The 27656-nt window shown below is 46.3% G+C and overlaps 1 protein-coding gene across 3 annotated transcripts in view; it reads right to left on the bottom strand.

The window, feature by feature from the left end:
* ETV6 (ETS variant transcription factor 6) overlaps positions 1 to 21997 on the bottom strand; it is a 235683-nt gene extending 213686 nt beyond the window's left edge. For 2 of the 3 annotated variants that reach the window (XM_045781500.2, XM_045781501.2), the window contains exon 1: positions 21486 to 21996. In XM_045781500.2, coding sequence (XP_045637456.1) covers positions 21486 to 21518 — 33 coding nt within the window. In that variant the 5' untranslated portion in view covers positions 21519 to 21996. Of the gene's footprint in view, positions 1 to 21485 lie in introns of all 3 variants that reach the window. The other variant, XM_087855641.1, reaches the window with a different exon arrangement.
* Positions 21998 to 27656: the final 5659 nt, after the last annotated feature.

Here is a 27656-nt window from a genome sequence, read left to right as displayed (position 1 = left end):
AAGTCTCCCCTCCGTTACTGAGGCAGCACAAGGTTTACTCTGCAAGCAGCGGTTTCCTTTTGATACCAAGGCATCCTTTCTTTTATTCTGGGCGCCGATGGGAGCCTTGTCTCCCACACCAGCCCACTGCCAGTAGCTGCCTTCCTCACACACATCCCCACACTGTCGCTCAGGAGAGTGAACTCCTCTCCCACCCTGCCCACCGCATCCCCTCGCACGCGCCCACGCCACCTGCTCGGAAGGCTGCCCCTCCCGCGGCGGGGACCGGCACCCTCTCACACACACATCCTGGAGGACCAGCAGAGCCACAGACCGCCTGCCGAGACACAGCAGCCACGCAGACACCCGGCTCCAGTAGCTGAAAGGCACTCCCGTCCCCTTGTGTCCCTGAGTGTTCAAGTTCAAGGTTGGTGAGAAGTGCCAGATTCGGGCGTCTGCGAAGTACTCGTTATAAGGCTAAGGGAACCAAGAGGGCGGTCTTACCACACAGCCTTCCCGCAGCACTAGGAGTGCAATAACGTTTGTCCCCGGCTAAGTCGGTTTCCCACAAAACATCTAGTGTGGGTTCTCGCAGTGTTCCGAGCGATTCTCTTCACCACCTTCTTCCCTCACCTCGAGGACATCTTACTGCCACTCTCAAGCTCAATACTGCTGAGTGGCCCCTTTCCTTAAGACACGGTAACTGTGTAATAGCAAGCATTTCCTACCCACGACCCCACTATGAATATGTGGTAAGGGTCAGTGAGATTTCAGTACGGTGGCCGTCTGCTACGGGCAGCATGGTCTATGGCCTCTGCTGCTGATTCCCTCTTAAACTCTCCTTCAGCTCTGCATTTTGGTGAACATCGCTGTATATTATATGCAAGCTTTGTTTCACCCCATTAACGGAGGACAATTGTATTAGCCATATGAGTCTGAGTTCCCATGTTACTTAATTGCTACACTGCTGTGTTAACGAAGTTAGGAGGGGGTTTGGCAAGAGTGTAGATCACCTTCATGTTCAGATATTTGTGGTTTTATTTTTTCTTTTGCCAGCTTGCCTCTCTGTTTCAATTGCCTACCATCTGCCTTTGAACAATCTAAGTGCGAGCAGATAGATTTTATTTGGAGGATGAAATGCTTTGAGCTCATCCTAGAAAAGCATTTTCATATACTGGTGTTCAGTGCATTCGCTGTTTAATAGGATCTCAAAGGCAATTCGGTTTGGGGTGGGAGCTGGTTCCTTCCTATAGTCAAAGTGCACTGTGAAATAAAAAAACCTTGTGATCCTATTTTTCAGCAAAAGGAAACAGGGTGGTCAAGGGGCCGGCACGAACCTCTCACCTTAAAATGAGCCCTGAGACACCCAATGAGAGTGCAGGTGGCAAGACAGGGAGTGGATGTTGTGTTATGTGTATGGTCTGTGTCCTACTCCACTGTCCGTAATTCTCTCTGAATTAAAAAAAAAAAAAAAGAAATCCAAACATGAAGCATTCAAGAGCTTCTGAATTTGTGGTTTTCTTTATATGACCAAAAAACACCCAAATGAAAAGTAGATATGCTCACTTAGGTCACCTGGTTGATAAAAAACAAAAATAAAACCAAAACAGGAAACCTTCCCACTAATTAGAGTGATGTGACTTGAATCTGTTATTTTGAAAATAAAGCCTAAAATAAAACCAACAACTGAATTAAAAATCAGTAAGCTGGCTGGGAGTCAGAAGACCAGGGTTCTAGTTGGAGCCTAAATTCCTAAAAACCGTAGCTCTAAATGTCTACATTCTGTTATGCTAACGACTATCCTCTGAGTTACAAGTGCTCGGCAGTCAGAACGGATTCATAGACATCACGCCACCACTTGTTCCCATCCTTTAATTGTGACAGCGGACCCAAAGCCCTGCACAGCACACCTAGGTTTAATGAAAGAGTCAAAGAAACAAGCTTCCAACTTGAGCCCTCTTAAACAACTCTGACTACAGCAGCAGCCTGGAGCAAGAATCCCCATTTTCTACCCCAACCCCTAACTCCACTGGCTCCCAAGTCTGAGCTGGTAAGTCCTCATAGTTTTGGAATTGCTGCGGGGTCTAAAACTGAGTTAAAAAAAAAAAAATCAATGGCTCTCTCCTCCTTTTCAAGAGCACTGAGATACAAGTGGGGGTGGCAAGGGGCAGGGGTATGGTTCCTGTCCTGGGAAGCAGAAATCCACAATAACCTTTACGGTTTGGGTTATTTCCATCACTTCTTAGAAGCAAGGCCCTTAAGGACAAGCAAGAAAGACCCACAATCCCTACTCTCTCCAAAAAGTATACATGATTTTAATAAAATGCAAGTGACTCTTTGTTTTATTATACATGATTAAAATCCTGAAAAGGACATTTTGATTTTTCTGTTTAAAGATGTATTTTAAAGTAATCTCTACACCCAACATGGGGCTCGAACTTATAACCCTGAAATCAAGAGTGGCACGTTCTACCAACTGAGCCAGCTGGGCGCCCCCTGAAGAGAACATTTTTAAAACCAGACAAGGCAAGTTTCAAAGTGCAATACTTAGGGAAGCATCATGCTTTAGGTGGAGTAAAATTTCACCCACTCACCTAACCGTAATAAAGCTATTAAAGGCCACTTCTCATTTACAAAGAGAGAATTAGCATGTACGTCTGACCTGGTCTTAAAACTGATCCTATAAGCTACCTCCCTAAATCTTCTCCCCATTATTTTTAGAAGAGTGAGAACTTCTCTGCTTTCATTCCTAAAATGATGTTGCTCTTTGATGGGGTATGACTCAAACAGAATTCCCTCAATTCCTTCTCTCTATTCCCAGAACAGGGTATGTTGCAAACAGGATGAAACTATCCTTATAGCAAGAAATCTTACAAATGGGTAGTGATAAAGCGTCAGAGGATATGGCTACCTCAGTAAAAGTCTGAATAAGAAAGCCTATTTAAAGAAATGCAGTTTTGCTACTTAAATACAGCACGGCACACATTATAAACTCTGCCATAAAACCAGAAAATTATAATTCCCAATAGGCTAAAGCCACAAAGTAATATATCATAAGCACTAAAACTCTTAACATACAGAAATTAATTATTAGTTGTTGAAATTAAAGCAATAATTATAATTTCTACATTCACTATTTGAAAAACCTTTACATTTAAACTATTTCTAACCCAAACTACGTGAGACTTACATAAATTACCAAGAAGAGAGTAACTTTTAAGCTTTTACTCCATTAGAACCTCATGAACTATTTCTCTCCGTAAAGCTGGAATTATTGTTATACCAAGAGCTGCCCCAAGTCTACTTTTCTTCCCCTATTTCCAAAAGGCATGCTTGATATAAGTGCGGAAGGCTCACTATTATGTCCATTTAGCAAATTTCGGTAATGAAAACTGGTGTAATCTCTAATTAACAGGAATATCAGTGTTCCCCAAAGAACAAGAAAAACTTACAGGGAAAAAGGAAACAATAAACTACAAAATGAGCAAACCAAGGTGAACCATTAAGTATTAAAGCAGGAATTTGGAGAAGGAACATGATTGGGTTTGAATCATGCAAAAGCAGAAAGGAGGTGAGAGGGAGTGGCCGCTGCAACATCAGAGCCCACGGTCCTGGGGATGCAATGAACCTGTTTTGGGGGAGGTCACCTCAGCACCTCTTGTTCTAAAGGTTCACAAACCAGACATTATGTGTGGAAGGGCGATGCTCTCCATTTTGGGGAATAGGAAGGAATGCATGATGAAATGAAGGAGAAACAAGTTCATTTTATTATAACAAAAAAAAAGACAATTCACTTCGGAATAGAACAAGGAAAGTGCTCCCCAAAATAACTTCACCGAGGTGAAGGGAAAACAAAGACGGGAGGAAGATGAGGAGGGAACCAGGGAGCGGTGGGGAAGTGAACGGTAAAGCGAAGCACGCTAATAATAGAGACAGAAGGAAGCCGTGCACTGCAGGAGATAGAGACACGGAGGAAGAAGAGCGGGAGGGCGAGCCTGGGAATCACTGGTAATTACCCCACTGCACGAGGCAACACAGACAGGGCCTTGAAAGAGAAAGGAAGAAAAGGAAAAGTCCACTCCCCACACCTCCACACCTCCCCTCGCCCCCCAACAAAACAACACACACACACACACACACACACACACACACACACACACACTTTTGGATCAGACTTCAAAGCTACCCACAATGCAGGCCTGAGACCGTCAACTGTGGGCCTGATGTTAAAGAATTCTACTATCCGTTGTGAACGGTGTTTTGATGTTCCGGGAATGCCTATGGGTGAGATGTGGTGTAGGCACTAAAGTCATGCCCAGGAAAGGGGCACCGAGTTTTCAGAAAACTCTTTAAAGGCGTGTGTGCACCCAGGCGTGGGTGTGTAGAGACTAAGACCCAACTCCCAATCTTCCGCAAAGTTGCAGAGGGGTCTAAGGGGCCGAAGACATGGCCCCGCGTCCAGTACAGGGAGCCGGAGGAAGGCCAAGCGCAGCAGCACGTGGGCCAGCTGCCTTCCATCCTCGAGCACAGGGCCTGCCAAAGGAATTACACTGCTGGCCCGCGAGCCCCAACAGCCCGGCCTGAAGATGGCCAGGGAGGAGGCGTGCGCTCGTGTGTGTTTGTTTAACAGACGTAGAGCACCTGCCTGGGCGATTGTGCAATCTGATACCACAGGGGGAAAATTTCTTCCTCATCTCCGCCTGTGATCAGATTCTGCCCTGAAGCATAAGGCTTAAGTGTCCTTGCAACTTTCATCCAGAAGAAAGACAAACAGACTGACTAGTCCCTCTCAATCCCAGCCAGGGGTCGTGGAAATGGAACAAGTTCAGAAGAGCTCCATGATGCGGGGTCTCTGGTCACGGGACAGGGTCACCTTCGCCACGCTGGAAGACGGGTTGGAAGGCAGGCTGTTCCTCAACAGCCCTGAACACACGTGATTTTATTTTCCGTAAAAATAATCTGTTAAAATAGAATAGCGCATCCTTTTGTAAGGCTTGCCATGTAAATGAAAAACAGTGAGAAGTCCTTTATCAGATCACACATCACCATGTAGGGTTTGGAAAATATGGTAACTTCTGGGCGGGGGGGGGGGGGGTGCCCCTCCCACACAATCGCATGGGCACTTGTTATCCCTCTCGTTTCTATTTCAACAGCTCATTCAGAAAAGCGTCCTGAAATTTTCTCGCAGGCAGGTCAATGTTTAAACGGGGGACAGGCCCAAGATTAGACTATGACACGTTAGTTATCAGGAACCTGGGGCTCATCTGCGCCAAGCCCCGGGTTCTTGTGCACCCTGAGCAGTAAGCTTACCACTGGGTCTGGTGAGGCTGGAAGGAAAGGAGAGGAAGCAGACAGGAAGAAAATGGCCTCTAAATCAACAGCCTTGGCCGTGGGGATGTTGAGCAAGGACAGCAGTGGTGGGAGGACCCTGACAGCACCCCTCTGGCCCGGACAGCATGAGGGGTACAAGCGGAGTGCTCCTGAGGGTACATCCTTGGTGGCCACCCCCAGCCCCAGCAGCTTCATAAACATGAGTTTGCACCAGGACCTGTGCCTCGCTGCTCCCCGTCGTGGCTGTAACAACTCCCAGCTTGCACACAACCGCCCCTGGAGCCCATCTGGGAGAGGCAAGGGAAACCCTGGGCTGCGAGCGGGGACAGAAAGGCCGAGAAGAAAAGCAGCCTGGAGATGGGTCCCCTGCAGCCAAGAGAAGATCAAGGCCAGGAGGGCTGGCTGGCAGCTGCAGTGTGGATCTGGAAAAGAGCGCCCCTGGCAGGCGGCCAGAAAAACCTGGTAGGAGACAGTTTGGGGAGCCATGAAAGAACCCCTGACTGGGGTGTCGGTGGGTTCAGAAAGTGGAGACTATTCACCTATCCTGATGCCCCCAATCCCAGCTGCAGGTTAATAGCAACAAGGATAAAGAGAAAATGAGCCATTTGGGCTTGTGGGGAAGGTCTAGGTGTGTCTGTTTGTATCTGAAAATACCTGGCTTCTCCCGATTGGTCCATTTCACACGTACCAGACTGTTCATAACCCTAACACCATCTCCTAAGAGCCTCGTCTTTAAGTAAGGAGCCTGAGTTGCCCACCATCAACAGAAATGGTGAGGCTGTGGTACCGTTCCTAAGACAGGGCGCTGAGTTGTTTTTCTAGTCCCGTGGTACACTGACTTGTTCTCTCTGGTTTAGGCCCTCCAGGCAACATGTTAGGAGTAAACTAAGAGCTCCAAGGAGATCAGCTTCTCAGATAAGGGGAGAGGAGAACACGGGATCAGGAGGAGAAAGCTGAAAAGAGCTGACCCAAGTACAGGGTCAGATTCCTCCCTGTTCCTGGCAAGGCAATCACAGACTTCACAGAAGGCTCAGGAAGCCGGGCTGCTCTTTCAGGCTATCTCTGCCAACCAGCTAGCAGAGGAATGAGGTGAGGGGACAACGGGCAGCCCCACGCAGTGGTGATCAGCCCCTGGTTCCCAGAGAACCATGGCCAACAATGTCAAGACTGCACATGGCTGCAACACACAGCCGTCAGCTCTCTCTCCCAGGCCCAGCGGCATCCTGAGCCAAGCAAAGAAAAAGGGCACATCGGTGAGTAAGTTTACTTGTTTGGGGCTGTCCATGCATCTCCCTTCACATTGGGCCTACAGGTTCCCCAGCTCTCTGTGTTCCTCTCTGGAAGGTGGGCAGTCAAGAGGGAAAGAGTGAGCGGGTCCTGTGTGTGTGTCTGTCCAGTGCGTACGTCTCTGGGGAGCACCTTAGATATGGGGAGTGGCAGTGCTGGTAGCCCGGCCATGTGGTCTGAACCCTGCAACAAAAGTGAGGTCTCTTCCGTCCTCCTACCTTCAAGGGCTATTTGCTCAGGATTTTGACTGTGCAAGGTGTTTATCTCATGCTTACGTATGTGTCGCAGAGCCTGGCACCTACTGAGCCCATAACAGAAGCTTAATAAACACTTGCTGATTTAAAAAAGTCTATTCGGCTAACATACATTGGACCTTCCCCGCACCAAGCACCGTGCTGGGCACTTGGAGATTTAAAAAAAAAAAAAAAATGAATCTATCAGACTCCTGCTCCCAATGGGCTTTCACTGTAGTTAGAGGGTGACGAGCAAACTGCAACAGGGTCGTGGCCAATAGCCAGCACGTTCAATGGCTTGTAGGAAGCCGTGCCTGTCGGCAACAGGGAAGGCTTCAGAAATGGGCCTCAGATGACACGTTGGCTACCAGGGAGAAAAAGGATGAGGGGAAGATTCAAGGTATTAGGTGCATTATGTGTTTTGGGAGAAGAGCAGGTCTCGGCTAGAAGATAATACAGAGCGGGGGGTTGGAGAATGATTCTAGAAAAGCAGACTGCCCAGGGCCTTACATTACGAAGGGGTGGGTGCCATCCTAAACTGTAGGGTCAAAAAGGGACTGATGTGATTGAATTCTGCCTCGCAAAGAATCATCCTGGGTTGGACTGGAAAGTGCAGGGAGTGGAACGGAAGCAGGAAGGTGAGATGGAAGACAAGTGAGACATCTGGGGCCAGAGGGAAGATAGTGCCAGTGAGGATGGAAAAGAAAGAACAGCATGAGAGGGATGAGGTGTGCAGCAGGACACCAGCTTGCCTTGCAGGCCGGAGAAGACAGAATATCTGCCCTCCAGAAGCTTGGGATCCAGCAGCCTTGAGAAGCAACGTGGGCGGATCCGCTCTTGTGCCCTGGACTATAGAAGGGTCATCACTCAAGCCCCTTAGTCCTGGATGGAGTTTGTGGCAGCATTGGCTTTAAGGTGGCCTTTGAAGAATGACAGAGAGGTGACTTGGCAGAACTATTCATTTACTATTCCTCTTTTGGCTGTTCCCCTCTGTGATCCATATCCTGAACAGTTTTATTTAGCTCTGTCTTTACGTTATAAGATCTTAGATGGATTCTTTTCACAGAAACCTCCACCAAGAAAAGCTACCATCTTCTCTCACATTAATCCTGCCCATCAACAGCTCCTGGCAGTCTCTGACCTACGTGGGACACAGATAAATAAATAAAAACAATAATAATAAGGCTTTGCCAGGCTAGCAAACTGATCCAGTCAGAGGATTACACGAGACACCTGTTTTTTAACATAGCAGCTGTGAACACAGCAGAAGCATGGCATCCTAGTAACAAGAAAGGGTTCTCATTAAAATCCAATAGTAGCAGAAACTGGCATGGACCAGTGTTCAGTTCTGACACCTGAATATGAAAAGAAGTTCAAATAAGATTAGATACCTAATAGGAACCCTGCCTTGCTGAACTTGGAGACCTCAATGCTCCTTCGCTTCTGGGGAGGTGATGTACCCAACCATCCAAGGATTCTAAAGCTTTAAAGCAGCTATTACATACATAGGATCGTTTCATAAACATCCTGAAGCTTTTTGAAGTTTGGCTGACCAAACACCTCTTCATTTAAGCCAGCTTAAAAAACAAACCAGAACACAGCCCACTGTAGAATGTGGACGCTAACGTAGGAGGAAATTAACAACATGTAAAATTATCTGTTCAGTTCATTCACCACAGAAGATACACACACACAAACACACACCATCTACCAACATATAAACACCACAGGCAAACTATTTCATAGCTCTAATATGTACACATTACCTTTTCAGACCAGACCAAGGAGATGCTCCTAGAAACAGCTTGTTAACGGCCCCTCACATTGCTGTTTAACAATCCGTTTATAGCCCATCAGAAAGCCAACCCTCCAAGGAGATCTATTTTACATCTATATGTAAGGTTTTCTTGCCACAGGCTGGGTTTTGTGTAATCTTTCCCTCTACAAGCTAGAAAACAGACTATGCCATCATTTCCGTGACTTATGGGCCTGTGAACACGCACACACGTGCACATGTGCGGGGTCACAAGAACAAAACCTCGGAGTAAAAGCAGAATGATGGCCAAGGAAGCACAAGCCATATTGTACAGTCCTGACTAGAACTAAAAATAGCATCTAAAGTCATGGTGTCAGCTACCCTCACTGTTCTTCCTAGATCGTGCTCATTCTAACCTCCAGCGCGCGTCCCTAAGCATAGGCCTTCAATAACTTTACCTAGGAACCTCTCCCTGACCCAAAGAAGCCACTTTCTAGGCTTTGGAGTGCAGAGCCATCTTTCGATGAACTTCAATTGTAACGCCATAAATGCACATAAATGAAAACAAAGGGTGAACATAAAATCGCAAATTTTCCTCCAAAGCCTAACACTGGTGCCCTGGGGACACTAGGACCAGCTGAAAGGCCGCCTTTCTGGCAACTGGTATACCAGAAGCTCAGAAGTGCCAAGCATGGCCAACTGCCCAAAAGGCAGCCAGCTGGACGAACACTTGCTTCACCCTGCTTGGGGAAGTGTGCAGCCAGAACTTCCCCAAAGCAGCATAATCTTGTCAGCACGGGCCCCACTTGGGAGTCCCAAAAGGATTACGAGAACCCCAATACAAGACCCCAAGAAGAATCACAGACACCAACGCGGGGGCCAGATCTGTGAAGTGAATTCTTTCCAATAATCCACTTGTCATGTAGCCTGGCAGGCCACAAGCATGTACACCAAGGCAGAATAACCGGATGTGCCCTAGGCTCTGCAGGCCATCCTAAAATCTACCCAAATAAGAAAGTGGACGTGTTGTGAACTTACTTTCACCTGTAACCTAGATACAACTGAATCAAGAGGCAACAGGACTATCCTCTCATTCACCCACACCTCCTCCACGGTGAACCTTAAAATACCACAGCTGAAATGGAAATGTACACAGAACCACCTTTCCCTTAAATCAGACTGCTCAACCCGAGAGCTAACCACAAAAGCACACACAGGCATTCCCCCTGGTTTAGAGAAGCTCCATGTGCCCATTTTACCAAAGGTTTCAAGACAGACAATTCTCAGAAGAGCTAGCTAACGTTAACGGTGACTTACGCCCTTGGGCCCACCTCTTCCCTCTCAGCAGGAATGACAAGGCCTTTCAGAGGGTCTGCATGGCTCCCCGCCTTGTTTCCTTCATGCATTTTTAAGGGTCTTTTCCCTCTGAGGTCTTGTCCGCCTATCTCACCGTGCATGCAAAAGATGGTCAATAAATATCCTGCCATTGATATCAGGGCCTCCCTGTTCACTTTCTGAAGGTAGGTAGCATAGAAAAACCAAGTACCAGGAGGGGCGGGAAGAAGTAAGACATATTCTAATAGGTGCCCTACTTGAGACATAATCAAATACTGAGGTCCCTTTGCCTATCTCCCTGCCTACCTGCATGAAGGTTAAAGATACCTTTATAGCATGCTAAAAAAAGATTACAGGATCACCACTCCAGCCTTCCTGTGCCCTCCAACAGCCCCCCTGGATTCCACTGTGTTCAAAAGCTGCCTCTGAAGGGCGCCTGGGTGGCTCAAGTCGGTTAAGCATCTGACCCTAGATTTCAGCTCAGGTCATGATCTCAGGGTCCTGGGATCAATCCCTGCTTTAGGCTTTTTGCTCAGCAGAGAGTCTGCTTCTCCCTCTGCCCCTCCCCCACACATTCTCCCCTCCCTCTCTCTGTAAAATAAATAAGTGTTTTTTTAAAAAAGCTCCCTCTGACCTACAGGTGACTTCTGCCTACAGAGAAGTGGACCCTCACCACCCAACTCACAGCCAAAAGCACAGAGCCTCAGGGACATAAAAACGGCATAACGCAGCATTCAGAAAGTGAGCCTCTGTTTCTCCAGCTTTCTGAGAGTAAAGACTCTTACCTTTCTAACTCATACGGTTCCTCCTTCCACCTCATCCTGAAGTATTCAAGTCAGCAGACTAACGGAAGGACTAAATGGCACAAAGTCAAATAAGGAGCTGGCAGCCTTCCAGCGGATCTGGGATGCAGTCAGCCACGTGGGGTCACGCAGGCCTCCCAGTCAGGGACACTCCCAGACCGAAGATCTCCGTTACTCCGATTTCAGTCCCAAACGACAGCTCTCCCACCCGGTTTGCCTCACTTCGAATACAGACCACATCAAAAGGCACCAAGTGAGAGGGACTCCTGACCTGCTGCCCCCCCCCACCATTGCAGGCCATGACCATCAAGACCCAGGAGTGAGGAGAGCCATGGGTCTCAGCGGTGTGAAGCACCCGTCCAGTGACCTCATGACACGGATTTTTAAAACCTCCCAGATCTCAGGTCAAAAGGACACAGTGACTGCAAAATGCACCAGGGGTCTAATCCTTCAGATTTTCCATCTCCCAAAACCAGATGGGCCGACTCCGTGGCAGGAGGCTGGGCACAAGCACACAAACAGGCCCGAGAGAAAAGAGAACTCCCTTCTGTCCCCTCGGAAGGCCCCACCCGGGATCACGCATCGTATGTGCAAAGAGGTGAGTCAGGAGACTCTCTTACGTGGTCTCCTCCGGCAGGACTCTGATTCGACGGTCCAGGACAGTGTGGGAAAGACAAACAGTCTAGAAGCAACAATGAATAATGAAGGAACTAAGGTGGAGAAAAGTCTCCTTCCCTTGGCTGGGCTCCTCGGAGCAGCCCAGGAGAGAGAGCTTTAACGAACTCCTGCTCCCCTTTCTGTCACGTCTCTGTTCTAGTTCCTCCTCCCACCCCAGCGCGGATGTATTGATCTGAGTATTAATTAGTAGGCACTGGACGATACAAACTCTAAATTGTCTCCTGACCTGGATTCTTCATCAGGGAGTCCAGCGCTGCTCTGGCCACACCCGCAGCCAGACGGGCAGATCCGAGCCCTCCCCTTCCTTTCCCGTCTCCCAGTTTCCCAGCACTGCCACCAGTGCCGCACCCAGACCCACACTTTCACTAGGGAGCGGGGGGAAGTCTTAGGGCAACGGGGAACTTCAGAGACAAACAGGCTGTTCTTGGGGGCTTGATTTTTTTTTTTTTTTTTTTTTAATGATCAGGCTGGTTTCTACCTGCAGCTCATTTCTTCCAGGAAATAGCTAAGAGTCAGCGTCTCGTCTTTGGTTACTGTTTCCTCACATATAGGGGATATGAGTGGAGCAGAGATAAGTCTTCAGAAAGATATAGTTACGTGGCCCCTCATAAGCCACTGGAGAGGGGACAAGGCAGCTGAGAAGAAAATCACAAACTTTCACTTGTGTTTTCCAAGGAGGAAGGGAGAGGAACGGTTTCTCCCCAAATCTATGCTCTTTCTCCAAGAGTCCCAAAGCGCCCACACCTGTTGCTGGGGGTCAGCAGAAGAGGCAGCCAATGCTCCCTCCTCTCCGCCTCCCGAAGGGTCCTTTCCCAGCCTCGGTGTCATCTCATCTAATACGGATATACAGAGGAAAACTCAGCAACGCATTTCAAGTCCACGGCTAGGAGAACAGAGCTGCTGCAAATGGACACTTCAGTCCCTCACAGCTAAGAACAAAGGTTCCCTCACGCCCCAAAGTCACACATTTGGCTTTCTCCAACTCTTCTGTATAAACTTCCACTGAGAGCCATCGATTCCCGCTCTTGAAACTGGAAATTCAGCCCCCCCGCGCCCCCCCAGCAGTGTCTGCTCTGTGGTCAGACAGACGTGGAACTGCATGTTCAACAAAAGCAGACTGAAACGATGGCCTCGCTCGAGTCGCGCCCCGGCCGCAAATAATAAGCAACTGTGTGAACAAGCAGATCCCTGAATAGGTCTGAATACTTGAGTGCTGAGTAATAATGCTAGTTAGAGTCACTGGACAGTACTTCCAGGCTTAGGGTTTTTTTCTCCTTTTCTTTTATCTTTGAAACTTATTCAGAACCGTCCCAGCTCTTCCCTCAAAACTTCACTGTGAGCTGCAAAAGGCCTCGGTTATTACCACAGAACTGCAGCTGGCTCATCTCTCCTATTGCTGAGGTTTGCATTCAACTAAAGTTAAACCGAGAGCTTCGCTCAACACGACTGAGTGACCCCAGCCCTACGAGAAACTCAGTGGGACTGCAGCAAACACACTTGCTGGGAGTCAGCCAACTTGGGGGGCGGCCCTCCATTTGGGTTCAGAAGGTGCCACCGACCAGCCACGGGAGCTGGAGCAAACCATCAACATCGCTGGCCGCCATACCAACTGTCTAACATAGGCATGGGACTAGAAATCTCTAGCTCCTTCTAGATCTAGATATTATGGAGGATACATAAAGGGGGAGAAGAACCAACTTTTTTTTTTAACAGGGTAAGTCGCTGCATTATGAAATTTACATACCCCAAGGGAGAGGTATTTTTATTACCATCTCAGACTGGCTAACAGGTTGAAAATGAACTTAAATTTCTTAATCTTCAAGAACCAGGACTCATACTCAGGCCTATCTACTCCAGTAACTGTGGTCTTCCCCTAGAAGGGCTCCACAGTATGGCAATGACTGGTCCCCTCTTCCCAGCAACTTACAGTCCTCTTGAGGGAAATGCCTTGACAGATAAGAACCAAAGAACATCAGACAGAGTAAGAGTAGAGGTGATTGGAACTACATTGTGGCAACACTTACATCATTGAACGCACTCACCCACAGTGCTCACGGCAGCAGGGCGATGCGTCCTTTTCAGGTCATTCAGGAAATGAGATCGTTTTCCTTATGTCTGACTCCCACACACAAAGGGAAAATACCCCCAAGGAGTACACAGGTCTGGTGAGCATACAGATTTATTGGATAGCTCCTTCCTGTCTTCACTGGGGAGTAACATATTTTTCATAAGTCATTCATCCAGATAACTGAAGCGTAGCCTTTTAAAACTTCACATTATTTTTATGCCAAACATTTTTGTTGGATAGCTTTCCAAAATGCATTACATTTTCTCACTTCCTAAATCTCATAACTTAAAGCTTGTCTTTAACTTGGAAGTCATAATTATGATCATTAATATCATCAGTCATTGTGTCGTGCAATACAAATGGGTTTAACTCTATAGGAGTCCTTACGATGAAGCCACGCTTTCTGAATTCTTGTCTGCTTTTCACCACTTTTCCTCTGCTGCGGGGTTAGAGGGACATGGTCCTAGGACAGAACACCCGGTTCTGACTCCGGCTCTGATACGCGAACAGTGTGATCTCAGGCATGCTATTTAAATGCCAAAGGAGGGGCGCCTGGGGTGGCGCAGTTGTTAAGCCTCTGCCTTCAGCTCAGGACGTGATCCCGGCGTCCTGGGATGGAGCCCCACATCAGGCTCCTCTGCTGGGAGCCTGCTTCTTCCTCTCCCACTCCCCCTGCTTGTGTTCCCTTTCTCGCTGGCTGTCTCTCTTTCTGTCAAATAAATAAATAAAATCTTTAAATAAATAAATAAATAAATGCCAAAGGACCCAGTTTCCTCATCTGTTTCATGAGAAATTTGGGTTGTGCTCTCGCAGCTTCCTTCTTATTACCCCCACACATCTCTCTCTCTGCTTCCTTCCCCATAGCTGCTCTGAAGAAAGGCTTCATTAAAGTTGTTCAAATGCCAAATTCTATGAACTCAGATGGCCAAAATTCTCTCTTCGCTCAAGTAAGATAGAACGAGGCCAATGTGGTCCGGCTACCAGGAAAGAGGGGGAAGAAAAGATTATTCCTCTGGTGGTAAGGGACAATCAGGAAATACTTGAAAAGGCATCAGATTCCTAGAAATCATACGGTATTGAGGATGTATGTGAGGGATGGCTTAAGAAAACTTGATGTTGATGGACTGTGTGAAAAGTTTCAAGGGAGGGAGGAAAAAAAAAAAAAGCTGTGTAAGGAAAAGAGACTGACCAGGGAGTGACACAGACAGAGGTGTCTACACCAGAGGCAGACACTGGGCAGGATGAGAGGACACAGTGCAGCCGGTCACCCACAGAATGAAGGAGTAATTAAGTGCCAGGGAAAGAAGAAAAAAGCAGAGAGGGAAAAGAAAGTTTCTGAGAACATGGAAGGCCTTGAATGAAACCTACTGAAAAATGAAATGTCACTAGAGAACACCAGAGATTGGAAGAAAAATGGAAGATCTGGACATTGGGATGCTTGGTGTGGCCATCTGGCTCTCCCCGCTGTGAGAGGAACAGCAAGGAACAACTCACCTTCAAGGGGACTCAGAATGGGAAGGAAACATCTCTTCTGCCCTATTCCTGCCTCTCACTCCCATGGCTCACGGGAGGCTCTCCATATCGCCCGTTCCATACAGTTTCCTAATTTTCTTCACAAAGATGGCCATACCTGAGAACAGTGTCATGGAGAATGCTTTGCAATTGCAGGCCCTAGCTTGGCCGTGTATGGCATCTGAGATCTTAGGCCAATAGGTCGCTTAAACACTCCAGGCTTCGGGATCCTCGTTCGTAAAATGGGGAGAAAAACAGCATCCCTGAGGAAGTTGTGAAGAGTAAGGAAGATAGTGCAGGTCAAACACTCCGCACGTGGACCAGCAGGCAGTCGCATCCTACACGTGATGGTGGTGGTGGTGGTGGAGGAGGAGGAGGAAGCAGAGGAAGGGGAGAAAATGTAGGTGCAGTGACCACTAAAACAGCTGACAAACCCCTTTAATTACCCAGAACTGGGAAAGCTCCAAAATGCAAGTGTTACAGTTTTCCATAAACGTAGTCCACAGGACCGAGAAGCAGCTCTGCTCCTCTGAGAGTCCACACGTAACAAACTGGGGCTAATGCCTTCCTTATTCAACCCCTCCCCCCATTTCCCCATAGTCTGAAAATTCCAGATCATTTAGACAAAGACCAGGCTGAACTGTACATTTTCACCATCTAAGAAGAAAGGCTTATCGAGCAAATCAACAGAGCAAATAATATATCTGTGGTAATATTTCGACACTGAAGGAACAGTCTCGAGGAAGCAGTAGCACTCACTTCTAACCAACAGATGATGTGGGACACAAGTCATTTCTGCCTCTTCACTGGGGCTCATCCTGAGAAGCCCCAGGAAGCCACACTCCATCAGTCTGGCTCCTGTATGTTCAGAAATACATCAAAATGTGTTTGTTGTTTAATAGACTATAATTCTAACTTCTCCCTCATTCAGTCTAGTCTTTCTCTCCCCCAAATACTAGGTTTGGCAGGGACCGGTCTTTAAGCGGAGGCCCCGCCTGGCATGGGAACCCTGCGTACACTCACACTCATTCTATTCAACAAATACACACGGAGACTGGTTTCTTACACACATCTAACAACAAATACAGCAGTGCCGGACTCTGCCTGAAAACAAACTCCAGTGCGTTCTCTAAAGTAGCATTCACAGAGAAAGATATGCCGTCTGTATACCTCACACCCTAGGGGGCTTAAGTGAACACTGAGCCACTCGGCTGGGAGTACCACACCAAAGGGCAACTTTTTAAAAACGGATAATAAAACGACACTGCTCTTCCCCCAGTTACTCCCAATAACCCCATGTCCCCTCGCCCCTTTACCTTCCTCGGTGTGCACAAACACAGCTCAGATGAGATTTGCAGAATGCCCTTCAGCTCTACCTTCCTCTAGTACCCACACTCGGGCCAGTTTCCCCCTGGCTGACCCATATGAAGGAAGGAAGCTACTTTTCCAGGAGCAGCTAGATGTTTTTAGCTGATGCTGTTTGGAACAGGAAGCTTACTATACACAAATTAGGGTATACTAATATGGCCACCCCCGCATAAAAGAGCCTATGGCCCACTCAAGGTATCCTCGCAAAAGAGCCCCGATAACAGGCCCAGAACCCTCGGCCCAAAGCAGGAGTACCAGACTTCTCACACACTGTAAAAAAAAGTTGCTGCATCCCACCCATCCTGTCTTTGGCTGTACATCCAAAGGGCTCAAATCAGGATCTCGAAGAGATCATCGCACCTCTACTCTCACCACAGCTTTATTCACAACAGCCGTGAGATAGAAGTAACCGAAATCGCCATCAGCAGATGAGTGGATAAAGAAAATGTGGCGTACATGTAAAACGGAATATCATGCGGCCTTAAAACAAGACAGAAATCCTGTACCATTCTGCGACGTGGAGGAACCTCCAGGACGTTACAATAAGCAAAGTAACAATAACATAGGATTCCGCTTACATAAAATATCCTAAGTAGCCAAAACCATAGAAACAGAAAATAGAAAGGTAGATACCAAGGCCGGGAGGAGGCGAGAGGGGAAATTAGTGTGTAGTGGGTATAGAGTTTCCGAGCTGCAAGATGAAAAAGTTGAGATCTGTTGCACAACGATGTGAATATACTTACCGCTACCGAACTGCATGCTTAAAAATGGTTAAGATAGTAAATTTCACGTTTTGTGTTTTTAACCATTAAAAAAAAAAAGTTGCTGCAAAGAGTGGTACAAATACAAGTCCATTAAGCCCTTCTTCCCTTATCCCCTACTCCTACTACTTCCTCCTCTCACATCTAACAATATACCGTCTGGGCCCAGTGCTCCCCCCACACACATCTTCCTTGGCACATACCTCTGTGCCCTCATACCAGCTGGCTTGGGATTAAAATGGACCAAGCTAGGAAGTGCCAGAGAGTGCAGCCTATTGTATCAAATTTCCTTGGCCTTTTATAGGGATGCACCATGAACCCAGCAAATACAGTGTAGGGGCCTGAGAACGAGGCCCGTGTTGTGCTAAACCTGGCTCCGTCACCAATTAGCTGAAGCAAGCTATTTCATTCTCTGGACCTCCTCTCTATAAAAATAGGAGGCCTGCCCAGGTGATCGCTAAGGTCTTCCAGTTCTGAAAGCCTAAAAAAAGTTCCCTGGTTCAACTGACCAAGAAACTGGGGAAAACTGGCAAACCCGCTAATCTGAGCCTTCTAAAGTGATTCTTCAAGCCCCTTAATCATCTTTTACTCAATTCCCTTGTCTGTTTAGATACACAAGTTTTTTTTTTTTATTTTATCAAAATAATAAAAATACTCAGTATACCAAAATTCTACTGATAATCATTTTTGGACAGACACCCAGAGAGTGTTCTAGGCCTCCCTGAGACAGCAGTGCGGCCCTATTAAATACTTCACTCAAGCTAATGGATGAAAGTGTTAAGTCACCCTCTGGTACACAGGGACAGAGAGAGGAAAGGGCGCTGACCTCCTCCCATGCCTCACTTCAAATCAGCAAACATTACCGAGGAACATTTCTGTGCCAGGTGCCAAACCAGGTACTGGGACACAAAGATAACCATCACTAAACCCAAGGAGCTCAGAGTTCAGTAGGGGAAACCCGGAGTGTCCCAGTTAGTAGCAAAATAAAAAGAGATCTGCTAAGAAAGCCAACCATACTGGAGAGTAGATACAAACAGGCAGGGCGGGGAAAGGGGGAAGGGGCCGTTAGGCCACTAGGTTTGGTAACCTGGATGGCCCTCACAACTAAAACACCATGCCAAGACGCAAAGGACTCTGTCCGCTGGGTCATCACACTTTCCGCAGTAAGTCGGCTGAACTTAAAACCGAACAGGTGACTTGAAGGGGAAGGCTGATGATGGAAAGGACAGCCTCTTCCTTCCTCCCATGACCAGCACAGTCAGCCACTCAATCCTCTGAAAACAATTATTTGTTGTTGTTTTTTTAATATAGGCGGTTGTCCCTGTCCTTACATTTGAACAACCCCCCTGGCCAGCAAAGGAAGTATTTAAATTTTTGGACAAGAGTGCCGTTACACACGTGGGGTAGCCCAGTGCAGGGAAGCGGTGGGGCTCTGTGACAGTTTGGGTAACCTTGGGTTAGTCAACCTGTCTTCTATGTACAATGCATGTCTGATGTTCACTTCTCTAGGTGATGAAAAGATGCCTACAAAGCACAAAAGAAATATAAAAAGTGCTTATCAGGCATTCAATGTCAACCACCACTGCATGAGCGATACATACAGAGGTGTCACTGATTGATTCAAAAACTTTCACCTTAGAAATTGCACCTCAGTTGTATGCTACGTTCTTCTCGTAGAACAGACACTGCTCAGAAGTAAATAAGCACTTCCCTCTGTGGCTGCGTCTGGTCAGGCTCCTCTGTGCTCCATCACACCAGCTGCTAAGGAATTTATTGCCTGCTGACCAGCTGCTTGTAAGGAATGGGAGCATGCGAGGAAGGTTTCAGGAGTAGAGTGGAGGAGTGAGGGAAATCTCTCCACACAGAGGGAGCCTTCCGTATCACATGTCTTCAATACATCGGACTCATCAGCTCATCCTTGAAAGCTTCTGACGTTCCTTCTCTGCTCCACAGAAAAGTTATTGTTTACTGGACTCTAGAAGCAATCCCCGTACTTGCTTGCGGGTTACCAGCAAACATTTTTTATTATGCAGTCACTGTACCACATCCCAAGGACTAAATGAAACACTGCACACATCACCAGAACATTTTCAGATGACCCAGAATAATCCCAAGTCCTTGATCTGCAGCACTTATTATTGGAACACTGAATTCAACAAACTTCTTGGAAAAAATACACCTCACAAGTGTGCACATAAACATGCACAGTCTAAGCCAACAGTCATATACTGGTTCCATGAAGAACCATTTGAATAAAAGTGATACTTTCGTTACTAGTGAAGAGCATTTAATCTATTTTAATTACATAGAAATACACAGTCATGAAAAGAGGGACCTTAAAAAAAAAAACACCTGAAAGGATAATCAATAAGGCAAAAAATGACAGGCAAACTATGGCTGCAGCTCCACATTTAAGACAGTGCTCTGTCTGGGTTTGGGACTGGTTCTGTAGTCTGAGTGAGGAAAGGGGCACTGAACTCTTCCCACTAGAGTAGGGTGAAACAAGCCGCTCAGTAGCACTTCTGCCTGCAGCAAACAGAAGTAAGCCCATCAGAACGGTGGGGATCTGCAGTCTCTTTAAGAGAGGTATCAAGAAAAGTCACAGAAAGAATTGCTTTTTGTTTGTTTTCAGCCTAACATTACGGCCCTGTAGTTGGTCCAGGTTTTCCTGATGTGGGATTTATTGCCATCGAACTAAATACAATTTACTGATTTAATACCCTATTATTTAGTTACCTCTGTTTGTGTTATGAAGTGTCAAATTAGATTATCCATACCGTGCTCACTGTAGAATCTAATTTATACAGCAAAGGAAACTACTTTTGAAGTATCCAAGTACCTTAAATTATTTACTGTGACACCCCCTCCACCACAGACATTCTGCTGCCCCCAGGTATGTACAAACACAGAAGCCCTGAAGTGCCACGGGGCATTTTTGTGAGGCAAAAACAAAGAAACCCAACCCACTTTTTTAGTTCACAGTAGCCCTACGTAAAAATCCATTAAATTCTCACCTGATGAGAAACACTAAAATCTGAGTCTAATTATGAAAATCTAGTAAGCAAATATAATAAAATACTGTTTCCTTTAAACAGATCCTATTGGAAAAGCAGCGTGGAAACAGGAAAGGTTTCTCTAACTCCCCACAGATGAGGAAAACAGGTTATCTGTTCATTGTTTCTGCAGCGTCCACTCAATGAGCACACACTAAATGGGCCAAGCTGAAAACAAACAAACTTCAGTGGCTTCAGCCTCTCACAGAAGCAGAACGCTTCTCCACCTGGGGGCTGATGGAATAGTGAAATAAATAAAGTGCACAATAAATGCAGCAACGGGAAAAATAATTGGGGGAAATGGACAAATCGTCGTGCCTCCTCACGGTGGCAAACTTTACAACTTTTTAGAAGCAACAAACCACAGCACCACCAGCTCTATAGATATAGACATATATACATGTACACACACGACTACTTGGAAGCCAAGTACGGTGTTTGCAAACATCCACCATCCTGCATTTACAATACTGCAAAACACGCCAGAAAGCTGGGAGATTTCTACTCTTAGATAGCCTCTCCGCACTGTCAAACAGCGAAGGTCACTTTGCCTGGTCACTTAGATAATTCTCTCTCCCTGCATCACAGGAGTTTTCTACTTTGGGTTTACTCAACTTTCATATGCATGGGAGTAAAATAACCATTCCGCAACTTTATTTACCTCGGTTTAAAAAAGAAAGAAAGAGAGAAATTCATTGTGCAAATGCCCAGGAAAAGCTGACACCAGGACTGTCTCTCCGACAGCGCTTGCAATTACAATCAGAGGAGGGGAAAAAATCCAGTCTGATCTGACCCAGGCAGTCGTTTAAGGGGGGAAAAAAAAAAAAAGGTTGCATCCCGAACGGGGGCTGAAGAACTTTTTTTTCTAAGGAGACCACCCCTCGGGAACAAAAGTTACATTTCAGTCACATGTTGGGAGTAGGAGTAGGAGCAGGGGGTTTTTTTTTGTTTTTCTGGGTTGTTTTTTTTGTTTGTTTTTTTTTTTTCAAAAGCGCACTAATTACAGGGGTGTTTTACAGCTCTAGAGACCCCTCGGGTTCCTCCTGGCCAATTGTGACGGGCATTTAATTGTCAAAAAGAAAGGGGGTGGGGTGGGGGGCGAGGAGCCGAGAGGGGGCTTGGCGGGGGGGGGGGGGGCAGCAAGGTTACACGAAAGGGTACAGCCGCCGCCGCGAGCTGCATCTCCTTCCCTGGCGCCCCAAATAATTCACTGCGACCGGAGCAACTGCCACAGCCCCCTCAGAGAAGCCCAGCATGACTGCCCCGGCCGGTGCAGCTCAAGGTTTTCGAGCACAGAGAGGGAGGGGGAGAAGATCTTTACCTTAATGCTACACTGAGCAGGAGTCTCAGACATGTCTCACAGCGAGAGAGATCAGGAAGTTCTCAGTTTTTTTCCACTTTCCTTTCCTCTCCCCAACCCAGAAGCGCTCCACGGCCAGCCGGACGCGGTCATTTAAGAAGTTTCTTGCAGCATCTCTCCCGGCAGCCGCCCCGGGGGTCTGCGAGCGCGCGGGGCGGGGCGGCCGGCGGAGTTGGGTGCGCGGGGCGGCGGGGGCGTGGGAGCCGGGCCGGAGCACGGCGGCGGGGTCTGCAGGTCGCGGCGCGGCGCGGCGACCCGGGGCGCAGCCCGGCCGGCCTCCCGCTCTCTCCTCCCACCCGCGGCCGGCGCCCCCGCCCCCCGCCCTCCCGCCGCTCTCCCTCGCTCTCTCGAATGTTTTCCTTCCTGGAAGAGAGAAACTGAAAGGCAGAACTGAGAAAGCTCTTTGCTCATTGATCTTGAGAGTTTCAGTGCAGAAACTGACGTGAATTCCCAGCACTGAGCTCTGCCTCTTAAAGGAGCCACCAGGAAATAAAAGCTCGGGTTACAGCCCGGCATCGGGGAAATAAAAGCCGGGCGGGGGGAGGGGCGGCGGCGGAGGGAAGCCGGGGGAGCGGGGCCGCGCGAGGCCGCGGCCGGCGGCGGAGCGGACGGCGCAGCCCCCCGCAGCGCGGCCCACGCGCGCCCGCCGCGAACCCCTCCGCCGGCCGGGGAGCCGGGCCGCCCAGGCGCGACCGAGCTATCGCCTGGTCTAGGGAGACACGTTGAAAAAACGTTACGCTGGGGCCCCAGAAACCACAAGACAGGTTTTTATGAAACGCCTCCCACCTTCCCCGGCTCCGTCTCTTAGATACACTGAACTGCACAAGGGCTCCCCCCCCGCCCGAGCGCAGAGGCAATGAGAATAATCATATATGAAGGGGCATTCCGGTAAGGACGCGGAATCCAAAGGAGGAAATAAAACAATAGCCTTTGTTCTGCTTCTTGACCGCTGCCTCTTTAAGAGAATCCACCAGGAAATGGGAGATCGGGTTACAGGCTGCACACGGGGAAATGTGGGAGAGCGAGCGCCGGAGCGCGACGCCGCCGGAGACAAAGCCCGGCGGCCGCGCCGCAGACGCAGGGGGACGGCCGGGCTGGGGGGATTCCCCGCGAAGGTGGGCGCCCCGAAAAGAGCAGGCGCCGCGCGCGCCCCCGGGGGGGATGCGGCCGCCGCAGGCGCTTCCCCAACCGAGCACGCGTTCTGGGGAAGGGAAGGCTGCTGGGCAGTTATCAAAGGCAGTTGAGTTCCTTTTCCTGACCCCCCTTCCTGCCGTTTCGAAATCGCTGTCCATTTAAAGAAATACCGGCCGCTACCAACCGAAATAGGTGACTCGACTGCAAAGTTGACAGGACGTGTTCTTGAACATAATACCCCTCCCCGGCACCGCTTCTCTGAAACCGTCATTGGCCGGTTGGATGACCCTGGGATCCTGCCAGGGGAGGAATATTTGGCTGGAGAAGCAACCCAGGGGAAGTAAAAGCCGGCGGGGCTGAGGGTTCTAGCCTTGAGCACATGTGCTCTGATCACTCTGTTATTTTTATTGTCATTCATAGTCTCTTAAAATGCTCTGAAGTGCCGCTGCAAAACACTGAGAATATAATTATGTTTTAAATTCTAATCTCTTCTGATACATACATAGGGGTTTAGTGTGTGGATGTGTTATATTGCAAATATATGAATACATAGGTACAAATATGTACCTAATGTGTGTATATCTACAGGAAAACAGAACAGATTTCCCAGATCCCCATCCTATAGATTTTTCCTACTCACTTATCTTCAACTCTCCACATTATAAAATGTGTTCAGATCTCTTCACGCACTCATCAGAAGGACGTTCTGAACCAGAATTGATTCAAAGGGGTTGGGGTGAAAGAGTCCTGTTGCTGGAAAGATGGGAATTGCGGGTTTTGTGAGCCTCCAGGGATTTTACCAGTTTTTGTCATATGGTAGTCATATCGTCCCCAAGAGATCTCATATCCACACTAATTCCTCTGCCTTGGACCACCTGCCACCCACCTCTATCCCTCACCCCCCTTATGCCCCCTAACAATTATCTGCCTTTGATCCCGCCACTTATGTTGCAGACATTGATTCTGATGTCCAATTACTGGATTAAATCCTATAGACCTCTGTATCACTTACTTATCAATAAGATCCTTGGCAACTCTCAGCTTCTGTAAAAGGTGGGGAGTAGTACCTATCTCATAAGATTCTTGTTTAAATGAGCAAATATATACAAAGTGCTTAATTACCCGAGTACTTGCTACATATAATACATCCTCGTTATTAGCTACAATTACTTAATCTCAGGACTGAATTAACTCTCAATTTCATTTCTATCTCCTCTTTACCTTCTCCAAGTGATTCGTAGAAGTAGTAATTTGAATTAGAAAGTATGGGATTCCAAAGCAAAACAACAGTTGTGGAAAATTGTGCCTTTAGACCAGAGGTTGTCAGTCTCTTTCTGTAAAGGGCCAGATGCAAAATATTTTAGAGTTTGTGTGCAAAGAGGCAAAACTGAGGACATTATGCAGATACTTCTGTAACAAGAGAGAAAATAAATATCCATATTATTGACAAAGTGTAAGGTGTAATAATAATTCTAATCAAGTCTAATAATGAGAGGAATGGAATTCCTTTTGGAGGGGGATAACATTTTACTTAGTTGAATGCCAGTTCAGAGTAAGGGTTCTCTATCATCAAAACTAGTTGTTTATCTGTTTATCTGTTAATACTGATCTGTAATGAAATTTTACATATTTCATTTTTGAAAATATTTTCTCACCCAGATAGGTACTGACAAATCACCCATGAGCATACGGTTTTACTTAAGCATATTCATTGCATAGAAGGCATTTATATAATTCTATTAGAATTCTATTAAGTTCTCTTGATATTTCCTCTTCGCGTGCCATTACATTCCAGATTAATCACTTTCGATGGAAAATTAGATGAAAGTGCCTCAGTTGCACAGTTAAGTGGATTTTTAAATACGGAAATTTCCTTTTCACTTGCATCATAATCCAAAACCACTGTTGGAATTGTAGTTTGACTTCAGAAAAACGTAATTGCTAAAAACTTGTGTTGGAATGGAGATCTTGCTTCTTGTTTTAACTTTTGATGGCATGGGAAGTTTATAAAGCAGCTCAAGATTATTTGTGATTGCAACAATGTTAGTCATGTCAAAATGATCTAACTGCCATATACACTTCACACATAGCTTTGTTTTGCCTTGTAGTTTTAGGTTGAATTAATGAAAAACATCAAGTCTGTAGCAAAAGCTAATTTCCAAAGACATTCAGTGTTCAATAATTGTGGTTGGGGGAAGTTTTTACTTACTCGTTCTCACTTGTCAATTGTTTCTCTATTCCTTTTCCTGAATCTTTGGTAAATTGGGTATTTTTTTCATGGTCCATTAAAATTCTTACGTTGTCTTTGTAGCTTTTCTCCTGTATGTTAAATATAGTGGTTGTCTAGAAATTGCAGTTTGCATCTTTAATTATAACACTCTATCTTCATATAATATTATTCTAAGAATATATAAGCAATTTACAACAGCATAATTCCATTTTTCCCTCTCCCATCTTTTATGATACTAGCATATATTTTACTTCTATGTGTTATAAAACCCACCATACATTGTTGGGGGGGTTGATATTTAAAAAATTGTACATATATGTATATAATGAAGGTACTAAAATAAAAGTGTCTTTTTATTTGGCCGATATTTGTCCTTTCTGATACTTTTTTATTTCTTCTTGTAGATATGGATTCATTTTTCTCTGGCCTCAAGAACTTTTGGCATTTCTTGTAGTGCGGTTTGTTGGTAATAAACTCTCTCGGCTTTTGTCTGTCTTTATTTCACATTTGTTTTTGAAGGATTATTTTCACTGTATATAAAATTTTAGGTTGACAGATTCTTTTTCCTTTTGGCACTTTAAATCCATCGCTCCATTTCTCTCTCCATTGTTTTTGATTAAAAAGTCATTTGTAATTCATTTTTTAACTCCCTGTGTACAGTATCATTTTTTTCTCTAGCTGCTTTTAAGGTCTCTCTAAATGTGGCTTTCAAAATTTTGACTATGATGTGCCTAAGTGTAGTTTTCTTTGTGTTTATTCTTTTTTTTTTTTTTTTAAGATTTTATTTATTTATTTGACAGAGATAGAGACAGCCAGCGAGAGAGGGAACACAAGCAGGGGGAGTGGGAGAGGAAGAAACAGGCTCATAGCAGAAGAGCCTGACGTGGGGCTTGATCCCATAACGCCGGGACCACGCCCTGAGCCAAAGGCAGCCGCTTAACCGCTGTGCCACCCAGGCGCCCCACCTCTGTGTTTATTCTTCTTGATGTTGCCTGCAATTCTTGGGCTGTAAGTTGATATCTTTCATTAGCTTGGGAAAATTCTCATCTGTTACCTCTCTGAATATTGTTTCTGCCCATTCTCTCTCTCCTCTCCTTTTATTACTCCAATGATACAAATATTAGACCACATGACATTGTTCTGTAGATCTAAAATACAGTTTTGTTTTACTTTTTTTTCTCTTTGTCTTTCAATTTGGATGCCTTCCTTCTGTTTATCCCTTTTTAAATTTCGTTCCTCTATATTGTCCACCTTACTGTTAAGCCAGCCTATCTAACTAATTCTTTACTTGTGATACTGTGTTATTTTTAGCATTTCTGTTTTTTTATACTCTCCATCACTTTTCTGAAGTTGCCCATATCTTCATACATGGCTTCTACCTTTTTCTTTAAGTCCTTTCGCATTTTTGTCATACAGTGATAGAATTCTAAAATCTGGACTATTTCTTGGTTAACTTCTATTGATGTTTTCCTTTTTTTTTTTAAAAAAGATTTTTGTTTATTTATTTGAAAAAGAGAGCTTGTGTGCACACGCAAGTGGGGGGAGGGGTAAGGGGAGAGGGAGAAGCAGCCTCCCCACTGAGCAGGAAGCCAGATGCAGGGCTCCATCCCAGGACCCTGTATCATGACCTGAGCCGAAGGCAGACACCCAAATGACTGAGGATCTCGGGGCCCTCCCCTCCCCAGATGTTTTCCTTTCTTGACCATGGGTTACATTTTCTTGGTTTTTTAAATGTGCCTTAATATTGTTTACTATGTACTGGGTGTTTTATGTAAAAATACAGTAGACAAAGAATTAAAGGATGTTTTCCTCCAAAAAAGAGCTCTACATCTTCTCCTATAATGCCGCTAGAATTTAGGCTGAGTCTGTATGATCTGTAGTTAAGCTGAATTTGGGGCTTGTTATAATTTTTTAGTTTGATTCAATTCACCATTGGCTTCAAATATTTTGAAGGCAGGACCAGAACTTTTTCTACAAGTAAATTTTTTTTTTTTTTTTTTTTTTTTTAAAGATTTATTTATTTATTTATTTGACAGAGACAGCCAGCGAGAGAGGGAACACAGCAGGGGGAGTGGGAGAGGAAGAAGCAGGCTCCCAGCAGAGGAGCCCGATGTGGGACTCGATCCCGGAACGCCAGGATCACGCCCTGAGCCGAAGGCAGACGCCTCAACGACTGCACTACCCAGGCGCCCCACTACAAGTAAATATTGTTTTAGAGCTCTTATTCTCAGCTTTTCTGCTCTGCTTGATGTCTTCCTTAGCTCCGAGCCTTGGAGGAAGATCTCGGTTCTTTCCTGCTGCCACTCCCAGTCTTTCTTAGCTGAATGCCTAGATGGCCAGGGGTCTTCTCTCAGCTCTTCTACCCCTCTACAAGACTTTCTTAGCTGAAAGCCCAACGTATCTCTGATAATTTCTCCCAGCTCTTCTTCACTGCCCTTGTTTTTGTGGTCCCACCTGTTAGTGAATATCGCAGAAAGAACTATGAGGTAGTATAGTTTCTTCCGTGCCAGTGACTCCTCTGGATTCTAACCCATGCACTGTCCACACACTGCCATCAAAATTTGTTAAAAGTGAGGCTGATTTCTCCTTACCATCATCTATAATGGATTACTCTTTCCTCCACTTCAGTCAGACGTCAGAAATCTCATGTGAAGGATTGTCATTTTCTAAAATTTAGTTCACTTGGGTTTCTTTGTATTCTCATTTCTCTGATTTTTTTTTTAAAACTACAATTATGTAGATTATTTGGTCTGTATTGGGTGTAGGGA

The sequence above is a fragment of the Ursus americanus genome, chromosome 25, assembly GCF_024610735.1.
Source record: "Ursus americanus isolate L20-20 chromosome 25, mUrsAme1.1.p, whole genome shotgun sequence".
Taxonomy (NCBI): Eukaryota; Metazoa; Chordata; class Mammalia; order Carnivora; family Ursidae; genus Ursus; species Ursus americanus.
The sequence above is the reverse complement of the archived record's forward strand: the minus strand, read 5'-3'. Positions and strand labels throughout refer to the sequence as shown.